Here is a 17703-nt window from a genome sequence, read left to right as displayed (position 1 = left end):
GTCATCGAACTTGCGAGATAATAATGAAACATGAAGACGCTCGTGTACAGTTACTGATATGTAAGCCCAATTTTCACAAGGCTGTTTAAAGGCAGTGGACACTATTGGTAGTTACTCAAAATAATTATTATCATAAAACTTTTCTTAATTACGAGTAATGGGGAGAGGTTGATCGTATACAACATTGTGGGAACGCCTCCCTCTGAAGTGACGTAGTTTTTGAGAAAGAAGTAATTTTCCACGAATTTGATTTCGAGACCTCAGATTTAGAACTTGAGGTCTCGAAAGTAAGCATATGAAAGCACACAACTTCGTGTCACCATGGTGCGTCAAGGGTGTTTTTTTTATTATTAATATCTCCCATTCAGCTCAAATTTTCACAGGTTTGTTATTTAATGCATATGTTGAGATACACCAACTGTGAAGGCTAGTCTTTGACACTTACCAATAGTGTCCACTGCCGTTAAAACAGAATGTATTGACCTGCCCAGTATTTCTTTGCTACGAAACCAACGCTCATCCCGCACTCCAGGAAAAGAAAGAAGGAAGGAAACCGACAAACACAAACACGAACACCCCAACAAACAACCGCCAAAATTAAAGGTTAAAATGTATGGGTAAAACCACATTTTATATTCTTTATTCCCATGCAAATTTAACATCAATAAAACAGACACCCGACACCCCAACAAACCCCTATACACTCGAGTCCAGCAAAAAAAAAAAAATTAAAAAAATCTCAGAAATAACTATTTGGCTATTTCTATTATTGACAGATTTTTTGAGACCGGAATTTGTTTGTATTAAACGGTTCGGTTTTCAATGGTTTTGTTTTGTATTAAACGGTACGGTTTTCAATGACTAATTTTGTTGTGTCTGTTTTTCTTTGTGTTGTGTTTTGTTTTTGTTTTGTTTTTGTTTTGTTTTTGTTTTGTTTTTGTTTTGTTTTGTTTTGTTTTTGGTTTTACTGCGCCTTGAACACCCAGCAGGGTGGATATGTGCGCATTACAAGTCTTATTATTATTATTATTATTATTATTATTATTATTATTATTATTATTATTATTATTATTATTATTATTATTATTATTATTATTCGGTCAAATTTAGCCTCGTCGCGTACAGGATTAGTTTGAATATTTATGTGACGAATAAAAGTGCAATCATGGTTAGAAATACAGCCAAAGGCAACACAAGTATTATTATGAGTTTAACCTCAGCCAATAACAGGCAGAAGGTGCAAGACGGCAATGAATAAAATTGATTCAAGAGATTTCTATTTATACACATGAGCAGCTGTCGTCATATTTTCATAGACGATTTTTTTTTATTGCGCTCTATAAAAGACATTTACAGCTGTTAAGCATAATACGTGCCATTGCTCTTAAGTACATACATCGTTCAATATGAACTAATCGAATATTATTTACATGAATAATGACCGATGATGATTGAGAAGACTTAACGTTTATCGACATTTAAAAAAATGGAAACTTTTTTTTTCGGAATTCCGTTCAAAACCTTGAATTAAATGTAAAATCTCCATGTGCTTATGCCTATTGAAGGGATTTTAAGTTTACAAGACAGACTTTCGGTTGATGTTTGCAAGTTAAACGATAAATGGCGAAATCAACCATCTAAACGCACAGAAGTTCGTGTGAAAAGGGTGTTTTTTCTTTCACTATTATCTCGCAAGTTCGATGACCGATTGAGCTCAAATTTTCACAGGTTTGTTATTTTATGCATATGTTGAGATACAGCAACTCTGAAGGCTAGTCTTTGACAATTACCAATAGTGTCCACTGTCTTTAAGGATGTTAGTATTGATAGTGTTTAAGCAGTGGTGACTGTGGTATGGAGTGCCTGTCTACATGTTGTTTGTACCCACTCGTCAGTTCTTTGCATCTTTTGTGTGCTATTAGAGTTAGTGACCACACCATGCCGAGCTAACATCTGTCTCAATTCATCCATAGCTGCAACCTCTTGTGTACTATCTAAGCTACACGTCTCCTCACGTAGAGACGGTGGTTCTTGCTCTGTCTCTAACCATTGTTCATTCATGTATTTATTTATCTCACCGATAGCGCAGCGGCGTTCAGCTTTCGGATGTAAGATTTTCCTTAAGAGTTTCTGCATCTTAGACGAGAGTTTTCTCCATTCAATCGGTGTCACGTTTACCCTTCTTTTTTGCCAATGGCTGAAGTTTCGAAATGAGGTGTCTTCCGGTGTGGCGGTCCCCCATGGAAACGCTCCGGTCAAAACACAGAATAAGAGAACCCCAAATGACCATACATCTTGACCGTAGTCAGCTACATATCCCTCGTTGATCACAGTGGAGCAACTCTCTGGTGCCGTGTACGGTACATTCGGGCATTTCTTCTTTACTGTATCCCCTTGCCTCTGTGTGTTCTTAAAATCAGAAAGTTTAACCACAGTCATGTTGGTATCAAACACAAGGATATTTTCTGGTTTAACGTTACCATGTACGAGGAACCTCTTATGCATGAAGGAGATTGCAGAGGCAGTCTGGCTGATGCATGATTTAGCTCTATCTTCATCAAGACCTTGGTGTGGTGGTATTGCCTCAAGGAGGTCCCCTTGTTTAGCGTACTCCTGAACAAATATAAAAGCCCTGTCAGTCTCAACGGGTTTATCGTAAGTAATAAGAACGGCTGGATGGACGGCTAACCGGCAACTGATTTGAAACTCTCGAAGGAATTCATTCATTCTGATCCTCATTTTGTCGTAGTACTTCAATACCATTCGTTTGCCAGACCTCTTGTCTACTACGAGTTCCACTTTACCGAACATTCCCCGACTGAGCACTCGAATGGTGATAAAGCTGTTGGGACAGGGTAGAGCATCGTCGCGTTGTCCCGGTGTGAATTCCCCTGTGATACCGTCCGGAGTCGTAGTTTCCGGGGCCAGACCAGTCGCTTGAATCTTATCCATTGCTTGGAACATCACTCCTTGTTCCGTCACTGCACCTCCAAGTCAAAACAGCCACCACAGCACCGCACTTTGAACACAGGTACTTTCTAAACATTGTAATGATTAAGTGCACTAAAAGATGGTCCTCCTATAAAACATCAGATTGATATGAGTTTGTGCACATGGCATAATGTCATCACTGCCTCTTCCATGTTGTGTGTAGGTTTTATGTTGAAGGTCTAAGTCACATCGTTGCAGTCAAGGCATGTGTGTACCGTGCAAACGACCATGTACTCGGCCTGTCATGAATGACTCGCACGCCCTCTCATTATGTTCGATTGTTTTGTAATATTCAAACCCAGAACATGAATGTATTTGTCATACTACTCCAGGCTCAACATTGACTGCCGGTCACTGATGTCAGTAGTCCTTCCTCATGTATAGCTTGCATCTCAGCTGTTGGGATGCAGTCTGCATGCGTGTGCATGTGAAGTCCGCTCATGTGTGTGTAAATGCACCTACGCAAAAGTGTTGGCCCAGACATAACCAGACTGAACCATTAGTGGTTAGGGTACCAGAGTTTATTGACTGGATGTATTGCGGTAGTCCAGATTTAACCGGTACCTTTACTCTGACATGTATTGATTGATAACCAACAATAAGAAAGCACTGAACACATTTAATCAAACAAATATATTTAAACAACTTTTTTTTAAATACATTTAAAGAGACAATAATGACTTGTTAAAAAGGTAAGGAAACTATGTACATACCAAATTTAGTATTCCACGCGTAGTTTTTTTTTCTGATTTAAATTTAAAATGGTTGTTTTTGTAGTACTTTATTGTAATTGTTGTAGTATAGCATTACTTAAATAAAGGTACTCTCTAATGCCATCTCTTTAGGTATAATGTCTTCCTTGTATCCTTTTTTTTAAAGTACCTCACAGGAATTAATACATTATTCCTAAACATTAAAATTTCAAAACAACATTTTTTTCCATATTATTGTAGAACAATAATACAAATATCTGATACAATAGCTGAAGTCAAAGACAATCGAGAACTGGTTGCGAAAAATAATTGATGATAACAAAGGTGACTTATGATCCATTGATTTTTATATGCAGATTAGCAACTATGAAAGTGAGTCAAAGACTAGATACCATTGTGATGTAGGCATCAGACTAGGTATATGGTTAAAGGCACTGGACACTATTGGTAATAACTCAAAATAATTGTTAGCATAAAAACTCACTTGGTAACGAGCAATGGAGAGCTGTTGATAGTATAAAACCTTGCATTGTAAGAAACGGTTCCCTCTGAAGTTATATAGTTTTTGAGAAAGAGGTTATTTCTCACTCAAACTGTTTGAATAAGACTTCAGGCCTAAAGCCTCTTATTTGGGCATCTGATGAAGGCACACACATTTGTGAAACAATGGTGTATTTTTCTTGCAACTTTGATGACCGACCGAGTAAAAATGTTCATAGATTTGTTATTTTATGCAATGTTTTGCTACATCAAGTGAGAATACCGGTCTTTGACTATATTATAACCAAAGGTGTCCTGTGCCTTTAAACAACGAAACTTAGCCGAAGAAATGAAATCAAATTGTTATATTTTGTAAAAACAAAAACATTCTAATAATCCACATTACTTGCGTCAGCATTAATGCAAACATAAGACAACGTACTTTAAGTTCAAACAGGAAATTCTTACTTTCCCCTGTCATTGGTACTTAACGTGAAGTAGCCTATTGACTTTGTAATTACACGTTTCGGTCGATGCTAATGTGCATAGGCCATACTCATCAGGTATGCGATACAAATATGACGTATACAAAAGTGTTGAAAATAATGTGATGTGGAAAAGTATCTTTCGATGGAAACTTTAGCTGTGACGTCATGATTTGCTCACCACACTAATGATTTATCTTAAAGGGTTCTGGTTCTGGTGAATTACTCCACAATCTCCACATATCGGGATGTACACGTGCAGGTGACTGAGCAGCAATGAATTACATGAAGATGATGTTACCCATATTCATACTTTTACTCTTAAAAATACTAATAGTTGGTGCGTCACGAATATCCTGTGGTAGTTTATTCCATTCTACAAATGACCATGTGAGGAGGGAGAATTTGTAACAAATTTCACGGTTATGACGGAGAGTGCGTATGTGTTTGGGAAGGGGCCACAAATACAAACAAAATTAATGTGAAAACTTTACAGATATAAACTTGATTCTTGTACCACATTGGTCTCAACATTCCATCAGATATATTTACTGGAAAAGCGGCTAGACAAAAATAAAAATAAATAGCTTTGACTGTTGTCAAAAGGCAAAGATTGGAAAGAATGTTCATGTTTCAAGCGGGAATTTATACAATTCCATAATTGTTTTACCAGACATTTAAAAATATGCACTCCATACGTATTTACTTCTGGTATGAAAACAGATCTACTGAACATGTAGTGTCACTCATAAAGTGCCACTGGCGATACAGTGTGTCTGACAAGTAGGCAACAGTGTCACATCAAGTGTCATCATCGTCTGATGATGCAGTGTGTCTGACAGTGTCACCCATGAAGTGTCGTCGTCGTCGTCTGGTGATGCAGTGTGTCTGACAAGTAGAGTGTCACATCAAGTGTCATCATCGTCTGACGATGCAGTGTTTTACAAATGTCACTCGAATTGTCATCATCATCGGACGAGTTAGTGTCATTGTCGTGTGACGACACAGAGATATAGTGTCACCTAAACAATGTTTTGTAAATGATGATTCAATGTCTGACAAGTATAGTGTCACTCATCAAGTGTTATCGTCGTCGTCTGACGATATATTGTGCCTGACAGTGTCACCCATGAAGTGTCATCGTCGTCTGGCGTAGCATTGTGTCTGGCAGTGTCACTCATGAAGTGTCATCGTCGTCTGGCGATGCAGTGTGTCTGGCAGTGTCACCCATAAACTGTCATCATCGTCTGACGATGCAGTGTGTCTGACAAAACACACTTAAACGCATTATTATTTCTAATCTCTCAAATAATTATCAGCATAAAAATATTTGGTAATGAGCACTTGAGAGCTGTTGATGGGATAAAACATTGTGAGAAACGGCTCCCTCTGGAGTAACGTAGTTTTTGAGAAGAAAAAAAGTAACTTCTCACTCAAATATTCAAATACTTTAGGTCTGAAGCATTTTTATAATCAACGTCTGTAAGCACACAAATTTGTACAACGAGTGTTTTTCTTTCATTATACTCTTGCAACTTCGATGACCAATCAAGTCCAAATTTGCACAGGTTTGTACGTTGGGATACACCAAGTGAGAATACTGGACAATTACCATATATATATAGTTACTTTTAGGCAATAAAGCTATGAATACAACAATTTTGTCACCATACTTATGTCTAATTTGTATCCTTTTGCGCGAAATGGTAGTTGAAAACATCACTTTACTTGTAATTCGTTTTTCACAAAAAATAGTGTATCGGCTAATTTCAAACGGGAGTAACTCAGCAACGCGATACACCCCAAAGCTTAGACATATACCAAATTACTGCTGCTGGTGTGTTCTTTCCAGCAATGCATATAACTCAATTCTTGAAAAAGTCAACATCTGACAAATAGAAAAATAAACAAAATATTAAGTTAGAGTTTAACAAGTGAGTTTTGAGAAGGCGTTTGAAAATATCCAGATTGTGCGTCCTTGATGTTACAGGGGAGTTTGTTCCAAAGAGTAGGAGAAGACGCAGAAAATGCACAATGGCCGTAAAACTTAGTTGAGGCCGATGAACAGGCTAGTAGATTGGGTGCGGAGATTTCTAGAAGGCTGGTATTTGTGAATAAGTTCTTGCAAATAATATGTAGGTGCGTGGCCATTGTGTTTTGTTATACTGTATACTCTTGTCTCATCGGACAACAAATTAATATGTCTGTTGTTATTGATTAAACAACATTCATGTCTGAAGTCGATACACAATATCGATCAATCAACAAACGCAACCACAGCCAATGACCTTTTGGAATTTAAAGGGCTAATCATTTTGTGATTTGTAAATATAATCAAATTTGATGTTGGTATGTAATCAGTTCCTACAAGATGCACGCAAAGAGTAATATTTTTCAAAACGGAGACTACAAAATGTTGTGTTTGGGGACTTGGGATTAATGTTGACTCATAAAGGCAATGATATTTTCATAAATATAATATCCAATCATGATGTAGGCCTACTCTTCCAAAAATGACATCCTTTGTCAAATCGTCCTTCGGATGGGACGTAAAGCTGTTGGTCCCATGTGTTGTGTCATGTAAAAGAACCCAGTGCACTTAACAAAAAGAGGAAGGGGTTCGCCCCGGTGTGTTCCGGGCTGTGGCTGCTGTATGCACCGTAGCACCTTGTAAACCCTTACAAGGTGCTAAATAATTGGGTCTCAGAACTCATCACTTCAATAAACCTATCTTTCTGAAAATTTGTATATACTCAGCGCATTGAGTACCTTGTTTGGTAGATACGTGCGCTATATAAGACTTCGATATTATCCCTTACAAAAAAAACCTATAAGAATCTGATAGGAATCTTATTGATATCAAAGAAGTGACGAAAAATTAGGAATTCTATGGGAATGCTATATAAATCCTATAGGATTCTATAAATATATAGATATTTCGCCTATAGATAGGACTTTTTTGTAAGGGATTATTATTATTATTATCCTGTTTAAAATGTTCCCCTTGTTTACTGAATCTCCTTTTTCGTGATGAGAAATTAACAATTAAATATAAGTACAAGTCTAATATGTTTTGGATAAATAGAAGGGAACTATAATTAATAGTAAACGTGCAGGTACAATAATGTATAATACCTCTTTTGTGTGAGAGTTGGCTCTGAAAGGAGCGTAGTGTGTCCTCGACGTTTCGATGAGTATACTCTGCTCGTATTCAGGAGAATATACTTCTAATATGTTGGGTGTTACGGACAGCTGTTTAGAATAAACCGTAAAGCATTAACCAAAATCAATATCACTGGTGCATTAGATCCAGTTAGCATAATTCTATCTTGTATTTTGATTGCTTTGCCATGTGCCGCGTTCTTATATATCCCACCTCTCAGATAATCCAACCCGCCTCCTGAATGCAACTGGAATTAAACCCGACGACCAATGACGTCATTGTCGAATTCCTAAGGCGTCGTTGCTGGAGTTGGATTATTTTAAGCTGGTAACCGAATGTTTCAATGTAGTGTGTTGGTAAAATAGCTGGTACCATCGGGTGTGCACCACGGAGCAATTTCAAAGAGCTACTCTTAAGATTCAACTTCAACAAAAATTGTTGTAAAATATCATTGCCTGGGAAACGTAAGCAGGACCCGGGTCCATGAATAAAAAGTACTCACTGAAATTTTTTTTGACTGTTGCTTTCTACAGTAAGCAAAATATATTTTGCTTAAAATATCACGAAATTTCTGTTCACATGTCTTTGAGAATACTTATGAGCATTGCGTAATGCATTAACTTCATCTTGTTGTTATTTCATTTATTATGTTTCTTTCGCAAATGGCAGCGAAAGAAAAATCACAAATTCTGATGGTATAGTTGTCGGTTTTGTTTCTGTCGATAAATAAAGCTTTTTATTAATGGCAATAACAGTGTGAGTAGTAAGTGTTCAATGCATGGTAAGTGGTTGGTGTCTGGCTGCTGTTGATTGACCTCGCCTTTAGCTCACAGTCCATAGCAGCGGTCAGCCACAAACCTAATAACGACCATTTAGTAATTACCACGACTCCCCACAGTTAGTTCTTAAACAAAACAGGCACATGGTAATACAATTAATTTAGAGTGCTCGTCTCTCTGCAAAGTGTGTTTTGGAAATAATGGTATTCATGTTTTGTTGGAATGAACCTAAAAGAACATATTCTTTCTCAAAATCAGTTTGTAACAACGGGGGAACTATTCTAAAAAATAAAACTTGTCCATCGGAAGTATTCAGTAAATGTGCTAAATGATTTTTAATTTACACAATAGCTTTTCCAAAAATCATCGAACCAACCGTTCACGCTCGGCACGAATGCATAAAATGTTTTTTTTTTTTTTAGTATTCAATTGTTTAATAACAAGCTATTCAAACCGCTGCCAGCAGCAGAGTTACATGAACAAAGAACAGATTAAACGTCTGGTGTAAAACATTAAAATTATAATTACATTGCTTTGAATCTATTAGAAACAAAAACAAGGATGTTTATAAAACTGGTAAAGTATTGAACAATTAACAAATAAATGCAAACATATTTAATACATATACATGAAACAACAAAAAGATCTTTGAAGATAAGATTAAAAGATTACAAATATTTATTGACATGACAATAAAACATGAAACGTGTCTTCCCTGTGCAAAGAAGACAGCTTTACATACAAGCAAGGCATAACCACAAGAATAAAATTACAATTTACAGATATATACAAACATAAAGATATAAAGATATAAAAAAAACATTCACAAAGCATGTAGAATTTTTTTTACCTACACAAATTAAAAACTAGCTTTTGAAGCTTATTTTGCGTCAATCATTTTAAAGCAAACTTTAATGGCGTTGTAACATACATTCATGATAAAATAAATGCATATACAACAGAAACTGAATATATGCAGAACGAAATAAGAAAAGAGACAACGCCTTCGCCAGTTGAAGGTTAATGTACAGAGCTTTAGCCCTGAGCTTTCCTGAAACTGTGTAATGTAATTACAAAGAACTCTTCATCTTCAACGAATCCAGAAGGTAAAGGCAGGTCATAATGCTTACAACCATTTCATCAATTTTGTTGTAAATTATGTTTAAAGGCAGTGGACACTATTGGTAATTACTCAAAATAATTATTAGCATAAAACCTTTCTTGGTGACGAGTAATGGGGAGAGGTTGATGGTATTAAACATTGTGAGAAACGGCTCCCTCTGAAGTGCCATAGTTTTTAGAACTTGAGGTCTCGAAATCAACCATCTAAACGCACACAACTTCGTGTGACAAGGGTGTTATTTTCTTTCATTATTATCTCGCAAGTGCGATGACGGATTGAGCTCAAATTTTCACAGGTTTGTTATTTTATTCATATGTTGAGATACACCAACTGTGAAGTCTTTGACAATTACCAATCAATAGTGTCCAGTGTCTTTAATAAAAGAGTGCCCATATCACGTTTCTGGTCATGATTTTGTCTTCCTGGTGCTGCTGAGTGCGCCCTCCCATATTCTGCCAACTTATGTCTAGTGCCTGATTTACAATAACAAATACAAAATCAAAACACGCTGTCACCATTTTGGTCATGTTCCCTGTTTACATAACAGTTATGAATGCTAACATTCATTGCGCAAACATGCATGGCACCAGACTATTATTTCGTCCAGCCTCAGTTTGGTTACAATGAGTTAGATGAAGTACAATCTAGATGGCGTGATAAAGGTCTATAGTGTGTAAAAACACCTGCAATCGTGGACCCTCCTTCAACTCTTTGTGATAGCAACCGTGGACAAACAATGCTTTCCTTTGTGATAGCAACTGAGGACATATTGTCCCTTTTGTTATAGGTCCCCGGTTTGAATGTGGATGTCCTACCCACACTTACTCTCAATTGTTTTCCTGCATCCCTGTGGAGACCCCGGTTTGAATGTGGATGTCCTACCCACACTGACTCTCAATTGTTTTCCTGCATCCCTGTGGAGACATCTCTTGTTCTTTCCTCTGTCCCTACGTAGATTTTTTCAATAGACTTAAAACTACCTGTGGAGCACCCGGGGTTTAGTATTTCCCAATGGGGTCCTTTTATTTCTTAATGCAAACAAACAAACAAACAAACAAACAAACAAACAAACAAACAAACAAACAAACAAACAAACAAACAAACAAACAAACAAACAAATAAACACATCTACAAAAATACAACCTACCCCTCAATCACAACGGGAAGAAATTCTGGTTGTTCTGTTTTACTTTTTTTTTCCTTAGGTAATTTTGATCCCAGTGTTTTCCTAGTTAAGAAAATTTTTGAATTTCAAACTGATACAACGTCATAAGTTTATGTATAAATGAAATTGACGAAAAGCACCCCATGAAATTGTTTTAAAATGATTGTCCTAGACAAGCGCATTGTGTTCTATGAGATTGTTCCGAACCAAGCTTGATCAGTTGTATTTAATCAAAGTCATTTGATTTGCTTTGGAAACGTCGGAACATTTTGTACACAATTGATTATTTATAATTTAATTAAATTCAACTAAAATGGGACAAATTGGAGTCATAGTGTGATGATATCAATAAAGCATTCTCGTGGTTCAAAGCAAAAGCCGAACCAAACACTCTTTAATTGAACATTTTTAACGCTTGTGATTTTTATCGGTTTTTCGATTATTTCAGATTCCTGCAGGAAACATCTCCATCTACTCTGTTTTCAGAGTAAACTACATTTAAATCCAATAAACATTTATATCAAAGACAAGTGCGGGTTATTTACAATCTGATTGTAATATAGGTGTGATTATTATTATCACATAAAAAAAACCCGCAAAAAACACAAATCCTATATTTAAAAAAATCATAAATACAATCCTAGCCAAAATGTAGGAAAAATGAGGCCTCGTGCTTTTATGCTTTACCATATGCCAGACAATGACTTGGGCATAACAAGTATAAACTAAACAATGACAGAGACCTGTGTTAGACAACCAATTCTAATAGTGAACTTTAACGTAAAGCTGAACCAAACTCTCAAGAAATACTTCAATCGTTGTTTTTTTTGCCCATTAACTGACGAAAGTCTACGTGTTTTTATTCACATAGCCCGAAGTAATTTTTCTTCACGTGGCAGCTGGCTCGATTCATTTCTCATTCGCGTGAGTTGAGATGTACAAAAATCTATTCCTTCTTAGTGATGAGGTCCTCAAGCTATACACCATAGCGAATTAGTATGCTCCACTCGTATGGAAAATCTAAACAACAACACCCACTCACTTACGTCATCATGTCTTGGGGCGGACTATTTATAATTTTTAGAATGTTCATGTTCATATTGAGGGTGAGGAAGTTCAAATCACTGTGTTGTTGCTCATAGTTAAAAAGACGCATTAAAAAAAGGTTCACTTGCACTTAATTTGAACCAATCGCTTGGGGGAAAAAAAACTTGTTTTCTTCAAACAATTCCATTAAATTGTTTCCATGTTTAGTAGTATGTCAAAGCTTAAGAGTCAATTCAATTCAATCCAATATTTATTTATTTCATAAAAAATACTCCACCAAATACAAAGTAAAAGACTAAGTGAATTTGGTTTATAATAAAATTACATTAAAGTATGCATGTATATTAGGTTAAACACAATGTTAAAAAGGTCAGATGCTCAACAACTCAAACGGAACAACAAGTTGTGAATCTGAACTGTTTTCACTAGAGTTTGTTATAGAAAGAAGATGTATGACTGATGTATAAGTGTTTGTATAAATGGTCAGTGTGTGATTTTCTTTTAAAATAATTATTAACACAAAACCTTACTTGGCAACGAGTAATGGGGAGAGGTTGGTAGTACAAAGCATTGTGAGAAACGGCTCCCTCTGAGGTGCAGTAGTTTTCGAGAAAGAAGTAATTTTCAAAGAATTTGATTTCGAGACCTCGGATTTAGAATTTGAGGTTTCGTAATCAAGCAGCTAAAAGCTCAAAATTTTCACAGGTCTGTTATTTTATGCATATGTTGGGATATAGCAAGTGAGAAGACTGGTCTTTTGACAATTACCAATAGTGTCCAGTGTGTTAAACACAAGACCCAAATCGGTGTTAGGTATGGTGCCTATAAGTGCTTTTACAATGTGATGACACTGAATCTTTGGGGCAATGCTTGGCAACAGACAGCACTTGATACAGTGAGATGGAGAGTTGGTGAAGAGGCTTTCCTCCTGCAGTGGAGTGAAATAGCCTAGACAGACAGACAGACAGACAGACAGACAGACAGACAGACACTGAATCAAAATGTCTACTCGTTTATCCCCTCCTGTTTACATGCGTGTCATATTCCTGACAAAATAGTTTGTAAATTTTGTAAATTTTGTTTGGGGTGTAACCAAAAAACCGGCTAGGCCTATTTGAAGCAATACGCTATACAAATGTTGAGTGGCATGATCCCGCTTGGTGGCGCCCCGCAATGTTTCTAAGAGCAGAACGATTCTGTGTGAGTTAGCCAGTCGACTATTCCGTATTATGTGACGACTGTAATGAAAAGCCTTGGGCAATGCAGAATCTCAGCGAGTGGGTAATAATGCACGCTAGGTTGTAGCTACGAAGCGCGGTATAGCTAGCGCTAGCTGGCAACACTCCATCCAGCATCATTCATATGTTTACTGTCTGTTTCTCTCTGTGTGTTTGGTAAGCGCCTTGCTGCCCAGCATATGGTAGGTGCGGGTTAACACCAGGCACCTCGTGCTGCCAAATAGGGCACCGTACTGGCGGTATCAACACCACAAGAGTAAACTGCATCAACCACTAGTTTTAATCCCCTATGGGATAACCTAGAGTGTGATACCGAAGTGGGCAGAAAGCTGTCAAGCCATCCCTTTGCACATGTTTATGTAGATACTTTGCCAGCGGGTTTCGGCAAGGTGGATATCTTGTGTACCGGTCAAGCAGTGTTGTTGGAGACAGTGTGTAGTAGGGCACAGGAAGGGCCTGAGCAATCAAGGGCAGCTATCTGTGCTGAAAGACGCAATCCTCCAACTAAACATCTCCTTGATGAGCGGACCTTATGCAATGTTTCATCGTCTGTTTAGCAGTCCAATATTTCGACCCAGGGCAGTCTGTTAACTCTTATCATAATCCGGGATTTATCTTCAGTGGTGTAAGGAACATCCGGAGTTGAAATGACAAGATGCTGAGCCTTGTGACTTAAGTGATATATATGGATGGATTAAAAGTAACATCAGCAAGAGGACAGCACGACGAACGACATTACATCTTGCTCTTTCTAATGGTTCTCAAGATTTCATTTATTTTTTTGCTGTAACCGGCTTGTTACTTTTCCGCGTTACGACTTAATATAACTAACACCGCAACTTACTTTACGTTTTGGCGTGACTTATTTGCTACATCTTTGGGCGTTATAGTCTGCTACTATTTGTGACGTGACATTACCTCCATCTTGTAACTTGTTACTCCTGCTACGTATTCTGGTGTTACAGCTTGCATCCGTTTGTGACGTAACAGCCTGCTTCGTATTTTAGTGTTGAAGCCTGGTATCAATCTGCGACGTTACAACCTGCTACGTATTTTGGTATTACAGCCTGCATCAATCTGACGTTACAGCCTGCTACGTATGTTGGTGTTACAGCCTGCATCAATCTGTGACATTACAAACTGCTATGTTTTTTGGTGTTACAGCCTGCACCAATCTGTGACGTTACAAGCTGCTACGTTTTTTGGTATTACAGCCTGCATCAATCTGTGACATTACAGCCTGCTACGTATGTTGGTGTTACAGTCTGCATCAATCTGTGACGACGTATTTTGGTGCTACAGCCTGCATCAATCTGTGACGTTACAAACTGCTACGTATTTTGGTGTTACAGCCTGCACAGCCTGCTACGTATTTTGGTGTTACAGCCTGCATCAATCTGTGACGTTACAGCCTGCTACGTATTTTGGTGTTACAGCTTGCATCCATCTGTGACGTTACAACCTGCTACGTATGTTGGTGTTACAGCCTGCATCAATCTGTGACGTTACAGCCTGCTACGTATTTTGGTGTTACAGCCTGCATCAATCTGTGACGTTACAAACTGCTACGTATTTTGGTGTTACAGCTTGCATCCATCTGTGACGTTACAGCCTGCTACGTATACTGGTGTTACAACCTGCATCCACACGTTACATCTTTGTTCATTTATTTACCTTGGATATCTCGTCCCAAACTGCTTGCAATCTGAGCTACATTTTATAAGAGGTCTTCCATTAAAGCTGGTCTTGTCTTCAGTCATCAGAATTCACTCTAAAGATGACTTCGTATTTCAAGGTATTTTGAGTTTTCTTTTTGTATTTGTCTTTTGTGCATGAGTGCAAATATAAATTGTGTTTGAGTATTACAACTGTGCGGTTAACTTGAAGAGGGGGAAGCTTACAAATTATTCATGAACAGAATGTTCATTTTACGGATTGTCGGTATTTCATATGACTTCATTCTCGTGTTTTTAAGACAATAACTACTTTATAACTGTATGCATACAACAGTCCAAACACCACCACTGTATATTCACCCACTTTATGTCAACATCTATCCAAAATAAAGGCAACTTCCGTTCACCTCTCTTCACATAATTAATATTTCAATCTAAACTCACATATTATTTCCGCTTCTATTTCGTAAATAGAAATAATGTTCGTTAATAATTAATATTTTACAGAGCGGGAGAGTTTTATTGATAACTGAGCCAAACGTACTTTGCCTCATTGATTGATTTGAATTGCGACAGTTATCGTGGGTCTATTTTGTTTTCTCCCGTTCATAGGTAATCTGACCTATCTTCAGTTTAATGCAGAACAATTTTAATATTGTACTAGTATTTTAGGCAGCAGATTACGTAAAAATAGTGAGAAACAATTTTGTGTTTTGCTGTTATAGTAGACTTCGTAAATTAGAAGCAGGATGTGATTGTTTATAGCTTGTTTGTTATATTCCTGGAATATTTAGGGGAATGAATCTGAACGTTTTCTTAAATGAGTATGACTTGTTTCCATCACCTTTTTTTTCAATTCAAATTTATTTTCTTCAAATCAATTTCAAATATTTTGATGAGTCTGAAGAAACAAATAGTTGGGAAAAAGCAAGAAAATTGTGGATAATATTACATAGAAAACATAAGGGCTTGTTGTTTTCTATTAGTTGTGTTGAATTTCCCCAAAACCGTTAATGTATCACCCGATGTCAGTTTTATGCTGCTCAACCTAGATTGATACAACAACAGCGAAGTAAAGCTATTTCCTAATCATATAAATATTGCATGCAATTCTGATTGTTTCATTGTAGCGATGATAAATGAAAGATATAATGGCTAATGAGGGCGACGCATGGTCACTGATACGGAAGGGTCAGCCGCGGTGTTCCATAAGACTGGACTTCTCCTTCCTGGTCAAGTGATCCTAGCTAATTTTAATCATCTATACCATTCAGAATAACTGACCGTTGCCCAGGAAACATTGTTGATAAGCATCGCTGGTGTCAACGATCATTGGAACTGTTTCCGTACTACAACTTTCCCCTTGTCAATTATTAACATTATGTTAATTTACTTTGACAAGTGAAAGTGAATGTTTTTACTGTTTTCCTTGTTCCGGAATGCTCTGCTATAGACTAAAAAAACTCCTGGGTCAGACGGAGTTGACCTGGATCAGACAGAATTAACTTGGGTCAGACAGGCTTGACATGGATCAAACAGAATTGACCAAGATTTCCTGTCTCAGAAGACCTGACCAATTTCTGGGTCGGCTGACCCGATAACTAGTCAACGAGAAGACCCAAGTAAATTTGACTAGGATTCTGCCTAAGTTTTGACCAAACCTGGTTCTTTTTGACACCGAGTCCGGGTTATACTAACCTAGAACTGGATCAAGACACACGGGACCTGGATCAGGTTCAATTATGACACACTAAGCACTGCTCGTTGTGTGGTAAGCTGCGGCATGAAATTAAGCCCAGACCTTCTGAACAAGTAGAATTCACACAATTATTCTTGCCAAGGAACATAGACCATGTGAACCTTCTTCACAATGCTCCCCTGAGGAGAACTTAAACTTTCCGGAGGACTTGTTTCATAATTGCAAGTAGTCTATATTTGTGGTTATCAAGCAATAAGATGTCATTCTCTTTGCTCCATTAGCCTTTTAGACTATACATTAATGTTTTATATCAAAGCTCCTCTGTCTCAATGTTCCTCCTCTACTCCTATCTTCTATAATCCGCCCCCCCCCCCCGCTCCCCTCCACTCACTTCCCTCAGTTTCTTCTCTTACCATCCCACATTCCCTTCCCCCATTCTCTTCCTCTCCTTCGTTTTCTGCCAACCATCGTTTCCTGATACCTGATGTAAAAATCCTATAAGAAACGATTGTTTCTCTTTATATCTGAGCGTGCTTCAGTCCAAAGCAAAGCAGCTGGTTTTACCCCCATTGGGCTTGAGTGCCCTCTGTGTTCACCACAGCGCTATACATTCAATTAATAACCCACGCTGCAATACTGCTTTATACTTAATCAATAAGATCGCTCTAAGATGATGATTCTATCACAGATAATAGAAGAAACTGAAAAGGTCTCCAGAATTACAGACAGTGGCTTAACTGACCCTAGATTAAACCCTTACACCATTCTATTTGTTTCCTACACTCATGCTGTTAAAAGGTTGTGGTCATTTTCGTACCACGTCCTCGGATTTACATTAAACTTACATGATTTGAAAATGATGATGGTAGAAAGCTTCCCTTGAAATATTACTTGCTGTAGTTTTTGAGAACTGAGTGAAACAATTCACGAAAAGAATGCTTGTCTCAGTTTTAGCAAGTCAATTTTCCCAATTATTGTATATTACCAAAACCGGTTATAAATACGTTTTAACATTGAGACGAAAGTTGTTTTTATGACTTGTTTACTCATTTCTCAAAAAACTGCAGCATCACAGCAAGTCATATTTCAAGGGAAGCTTTCTCCTATCATTATCTTCAAACTGTACAATATTTTAATGTAAATA

General features: G+C 37.4%; 2 protein-coding genes across 2 annotated transcripts in view; one reads left to right on the top strand and one right to left on the bottom strand.

The window, feature by feature from the left end:
* Nucleotides 1–1743: 1743 nt before the first annotated feature.
* LOC117292763 (serine/threonine-protein kinase SBK1-like) lies at nt 1744–3418 on the bottom strand. Its single transcript, XM_033774912.1, has one exon. It carries the CDS (start codon nt 2962–2964, stop codon nt 1834–1836), a length of 1131 nt encoding a protein of 376 aa, XP_033630803.1. The 5' UTR covers nt 2965–3418; the 3' UTR covers nt 1744–1833.
* Nucleotides 3419–13257: 9839 nt separating this feature from the next.
* Nucleotides 13258–17703, top strand: part of LOC117292470 (synaptotagmin-17-like) — a 42816-nt gene continuing 38370 nt past the window's right edge. The window contains exon 1 of the mRNA XM_033774517.1: nt 13258–14979. Within this exon, the coding sequence (XP_033630408.1) occupies nt 14962–14979 (18 nt within the window). The 5' untranslated portion in view covers nt 13258–14961. The remainder of the gene's footprint in view (nt 14980–17703) is intronic.

Source organism: Asterias rubens, chromosome 7, assembly GCF_902459465.1.
Source record: "Asterias rubens chromosome 7, eAstRub1.3, whole genome shotgun sequence".
Taxonomy (NCBI): Eukaryota; Metazoa; Echinodermata; class Asteroidea; order Forcipulatida; family Asteriidae; genus Asterias; species Asterias rubens.
The sequence above is the reverse complement of the archived record's forward strand: the minus strand, read 5'-3'. Positions and strand labels throughout refer to the sequence as shown.